At 36.3% G+C, this 5532-nt stretch overlaps 1 protein-coding gene and 1 non-coding gene across 2 annotated transcripts in view; both read left to right on the top strand.

Moving 5' to 3' along the window:
• Window positions 1-1047, top strand: part of LOC108969861 (saccharopine dehydrogenase-like oxidoreductase) — a 2814-nt gene extending 1767 nt beyond the window's left edge. The window contains exons 5-7 of the mRNA XM_018934845.1: window positions 308-454; window positions 526-864; window positions 936-1047. Coding sequence (XP_018790390.1) covers window positions 308-454; window positions 526-864; window positions 936-1047 — 598 coding nt within the window. The remainder of the gene's footprint in view (window positions 1-307; window positions 455-525; window positions 865-935) is intronic.
• A 2805-nt stretch (window positions 1048-3852) lies between these two features.
• On the top strand, window positions 3853-3925 carry Trnaa-agc. Its single transcript has one exon. It is a non-coding gene; the product is annotated as a tRNA-Ala (tRNA).
• The last annotated feature ends 1607 nt before the right edge of the window (window positions 3926-5532 follow it).

A 5532-nucleotide genomic window follows, 5' to 3' on the forward strand; every position in this document is an offset into this window, starting at 1 on the left:
GGGCATCGATCCCCGTACCTCTCACATGCTAAGCGAGCGCTCTACCATCTGAGCTACATCCCCTCTACCGAAATTTCGGCCAAAATTGCAGTTGAAATAAAGTAGCGTTAGAAATAATTTCTCACAAAAATTACTTTTTCATTATTTTAGCAAAAAGAGAGCAAAAATACTTTCGCTCCTTTCTGTTAGAAGTGGAATTTAGTATAAATGGTCATGTCCGTTTTCGCATACATAAAATTTTATTTATTTACTCTTAACTAATTTCAACCCCAACATTAATACCCATCAATGCATTAATTTCTTGCAGGCCGCTCGCGCGCAAAGTGGAATTTCTCGATCGTTATTTCTTCCCCATACACTCCGGTGATCGCGATATCGTGATGGATACTCAGCGCTTGCGCTATGTGAATGAAAATAAGCGTCCAATACAGTTCGAAAATTATATTGGCTTCCGGTGAGTCGCACACTTCACGTCACTCCTTTCTAATTATTATTACATTTATTGTATTTTCGTCATTCTTCCAGTTCCCTATGGACGACCATTTTGACACAAATCACAATACTATTTACCGTTATAATGGCGCAAATTCCCGGATTACGTCAAATTCTAATAAAAAATCCGAAATTCTTCACTAGAGGTTTTATGTCACACGAGGGCCCCGTCGACGCAAATCGTGCTGCACAGCGTTTTCAAATGACATTTCGCACCAGAGGCTGGACCGAAAGTCAGCCATTGACTGAGCAGCCGAAACAAGAGCTTTTAACGCGACTCTCAAGTCTGGATCCATTTTATGGCATGACATGTTTGTCGGTCTTGGCAACAGCCAAAATTATACTCAAGGAGAGCGATAAAATGCCAAACGAGTAAGTGTTTGCTAAATAAATTGATTTTAATGTTAAATTTGATGTGAAAATTAACTGAAATTCATCTACAGTGGTGGTGTTCTTCCGCCCGGTTACGCCTTTGCCAACACAAGTCTCATCGAAGAGTTGGGTCGCCTGAAGAATGGCTTAAAATTCGAAGTATTGAAGTTGGAACAACAATAGTTTTATAAAGCGAATATTTGCACTTAACTTGGGTTTTGGAAGTTAAATATATTTTTATGTAATATTTTTAAATCTGTTTGAAGCACACTTTTTGCAATAAAATGTACTAAAAAAATTATATATTTGCCACAATCAATTATTCAAATTAAATGTTGTTCGCACTGCAATTATATCGCTGTCAGGGTATGGCGCCAACGTCGATAAATCATGTGACGGTGTGACTATTTAGTCGACTTACACCACCTCTCGGCTTATTGGTAATTTAYATGCATTAAAAAGTACAACAACACACATACAAATTTACATGTAATGCATTTCATTGGCATTATTACACTGCTAATGGCTAATCTTTCACCCTACCGCCGACCATCGCCCATTAGCGAAGTTGCCCAGCASCCACTTGTCACAATGTCAAATGGCAGCATTGATTTATTCCAGCTGATTGGCGATAGAATGTGTGCGCCGTCGCCTGGTACACGGCCACCACACATACACACACACATACACGTTCAGTAAAGMGCACTGGCTCCAAGTCGCTTGCCATTTTTTTGTTGCTTTGAAATATGCGACGATCCCAACGTGGCCCCATGGTCGATCCATATTGGTTTATCGATAGCGTTGACACATTGCCACCGATCGCTGAGTCCACATCCCAACTGGTAGGCGCTTACACAAACACACATACAACTGTGTTAATATTATATATGTTATTTATCTGGCGCGCTTTTAAGCTAAATAAATTGCTTTTTAATTAAGTATGAATAATTGTTTGAGACTTAAAGCGTCGGAAATTTATTCGCCGTTCGCGAATGCGTGCATTTTGACAAATCAGTTTATTGCAATCTACAGAATTGATTTAAGGACTTCAATAATTCAAATTTACACCTTTGATGTAGTTGCTTGTGTTTAGGGTCAGAAGTGAAATAACTAAAAAAAACTTTTTGGACGTTAGCTAAATGGTTACTGTGTTGCTTGTTACCAAGGTTCCCCAGGTGATGCTTCATAGAAGAGTTTAAGCGACTAATGCTGTCACACAAATGATGATCCATTGTACAAATTGATTGCTTAGTTTACAGAAGCCTTATTGATTTGTATACAAGGTTTGGGTGTTATTAGTTCTTCGCATATATCGGGTCTTTTCATAGGGACGCTACAAAAGTCTCTCATACGTCGATTTCGAGCGTTGGGCATCTCTGTAACGTCGTTGTGTCAAATTTTGCGAAAAGTTTTTGACCTATGTATATCCATACAATATAAAATTGACGGCAGAACTGAAGTCGCCTGACCACCAGCATCGTAGTATGTTCGTGAATTTGGCTGAGCAACAAGTAGTAGAGAGATATCGAATTATGAAAAACAAAAATGTCAAATTCCTACATGCGTATACCGCCTTAAATCTCTTAAATACTCTTTGCTTTCTTGGAAAAAAATTAAATTTTTTAAATTTGTGGACTAGAATGGAAGTGCAATTTTAAAGCTGAAAGAACAAAGAGTCAATTGTTAAAGTTGCTGAAATTTGTGTAAAATACTTACAGGGCATTTTTGCTTTATTTTTCATATATTACTGTGTTCAAAAAGTTGTGTGAATTTGTTATTAAAATGTAAATTCTTTAGTTATTTTTCCAAATCAATTTCCTGTCTTTCCAAATAATCCCCGTCTGACAAAAACCATTTTTGGTAACGCGTTTTCCAGTTCTTGAAACTGTTGGATTGGTCCTTTTCCGGTATAGTCCTTAATACCATCTACGATTATTTTTTATCTCTTTAAAATTTGTCAAAACAGCTCCCGAATTAGCTTATGTAGTTTGAAGTCGCACGGAGCCAAATCAGGCGAATGCAGTGGTTGCGGAATGGTATAAGCCCACTTTTTGACAAAACTGACGCGGAGAACCAATAAGGTGTATGTCATTGGTGCATTATCGTAATATTGGTATCAATTGGGATTTGAATCGTTTCAGGCAGAAAACATTTTTCAAAATGGTTTGCGCTGAGCCAAGTGATATTCCAACATTATTTACAAGGTCTTTAATTGTCAATCGAAGGTTTTTCAACATGAAATATATATTTTTTGGACATGGCCCTCTTCGCCAAAGGCTGCTGGATCGTCTTTAACACGCTCTCGGGGCGCTATGAACTTCTTGTACCACTTATAAAAGTTTTTTGTGTCATAGTTTAATCATCAGAGGTTTCCGCCACATTTTCAACACGTCCACACAAAAATTTTCCTTACACGAAAAAAATTGTATGCAAGTACTTGGCTCAACACAATCAACCAATGTAAAAATCGAAAAGCCGACAAAAATACGTCTAACTCGGAGATAATTAAACGCTCTCCGCTTGGCAAATGTTATAGATAGTCCTATCAACCTAAAMAAAATGTACCTGCCTTCCTGATTTCCGCAAGTTTTAAACTACAATGTCATGTAGTTTTTAGTAGTATATAGAAGTATGTACGTACATATGTATGTATTTACGAATACTATATACATATGTGAACTAAGGATTTTTTTTGAAATATCTGTGAATATTTGCGACATTGCTATATTTGTGCTTTTTTACAGCAAATAAATAATTTTTGGAAAGCTTTTCATTAATATATTTCGGCGGGAAGCTTTTGTTTTTGCCGAACTACCTACCATACTATGGTATGTACACGAACACATGCTCAAGCATAGTATGTCACGCACCAATTTACTAAATAAATAGCTGTATTTTGTTGGAGAAATACGAACACTGTCGATAAAGCAGTGTGTATAATAGTTCGCTGGAATAAATATCAGCCGTAATGGCAATCTAACGGTACCTGGGGATGTAGCTCAGATGGTAGAGCGCTCGCTTAGCATGTGAGAGGTACGGGSATCGATGCCCCGCATCTCCAAACAATTAAAACAATATTTTTATTAAATTAAAACACATTTTATTATAAKTATAGTAATCAACTAACAACAAAATACCTATCGTGCTCGGTTAATTTTAATCCAATTGCTGGTTAAATAAACAATTTATTGCTTATGGTAYACAAAAACTTACCGCAATTTCAAAACCACTAGACTACTAAAAGACTGAATATCGACTTTTTTAAGTAAATTTTTTTTATTATTTTTTGAGTCAAGTAAACTTTGGTAGTCGATTAGATGACCAGATTTTATGACTAAAACAACGACATTTGGATGAGTTCACATAACACGTGACTATGTTGTCTACATACATACATATATGTATATACAYTTCTGTTTGTCAGCTTAGTACTTAAGTAATTGAATTCATATTAGAATTGATTTTAGCACCTCATTGCTCATGAATAGTTTTCATTGTGGGCTGAGAAAATGCTGCAAAGTAAATAAAATACTTTGAAATGAACTCAATCATGAAGCTTTAAAAGGTTCAAAATTTGTATTGCCAATTTACTTAGATTGAATTGCAAGTAGACACYAGTCAAGTATGAGGTGTGAATTCTAAATGCCAACATCCCACCGAAATGTGTCACTCTGCGCAAATCGGTTTATTAGGTCAATCGGTGTATATACATAATTGTATATACATATGTAAATATGTGCAACTATTTGTGTACTAATATACTTAATGCAGATCAAATTCTAATACAAACATGATCTCTACATGGACTTTAAAAGGCGTAGAGACTTCAATTGGGATGCCGTCGATATGTTATATTACTGTGGGCAAAAAATAGTAAGACTTTTTAATTTTCGTCGAAATATTTTTTTTTTTTGTAGGTGACAGCTGTGCCAAATGTCACATCAAAATAATAATTGATATTTAGAATATGCTTGTCTTTCTGAAGTACATAAAGTACATTTGGCGATTTTTAAAATTTCTGGTGCCGAAACGTTCACAATGTTGGAAAGGCTTTCGGTGATAATTGTTTGTCGCGAGCAATTGTTTCGGATCGATACAAATTATTTAGAGAGGGTCGAGAACGCGTTGACTAACCACGTCCAAGATGGCCATCAACATCAACACGTCATTAAAATAAAGGAATTGGTGCTTGAGATTCGACGATTAACAGTATGATATCTTTTTGGCATCGTTGGAATATTGGCAGGATCAGCGAAAATCATTTTGAAAGAACAGTTTGGCTCAAGAAAATTGAAAGGATGATTGGTTCCAATATCACTACATTTTTTCGGAAAATARCGTCGAGTTAACTTTTGTGAAACAATGCTTTCCGACTATCAGGATGTCATGGAACGTATTATTACTCGCGATGTGTCTTGGATCTATGCTTACGACCCWGAAACATATGGCCAATCGACCTAATATCGTGGCGAGGATAAGCCGAAGCCATAAGCCCACGTCAAAGCAGGTCAAAAATTAAGGTTATGTTTACAATTTTCTTCGATTTTCGAGTTGTGATGCAAGAAGTACTATTTGMGTTATGCGTCATTTGTGCGAAGCTATTTGTAACAAGTAAGGAAGGGCTAAGTTCGGGTGTCACCGAACATTTTATACTCTCGCATGATAAAG

The sequence above is a fragment of the Bactrocera latifrons genome, unplaced genomic scaffold (genome assembly GCF_001853355.1).
Source record: "Bactrocera latifrons isolate USDA-ARS-PBARC rearing strain unplaced genomic scaffold, ASM185335v1 scaffold_269, whole genome shotgun sequence".
Lineage (NCBI taxonomy): Eukaryota > Metazoa > Arthropoda > Insecta > Diptera > Tephritidae > Bactrocera > Bactrocera latifrons.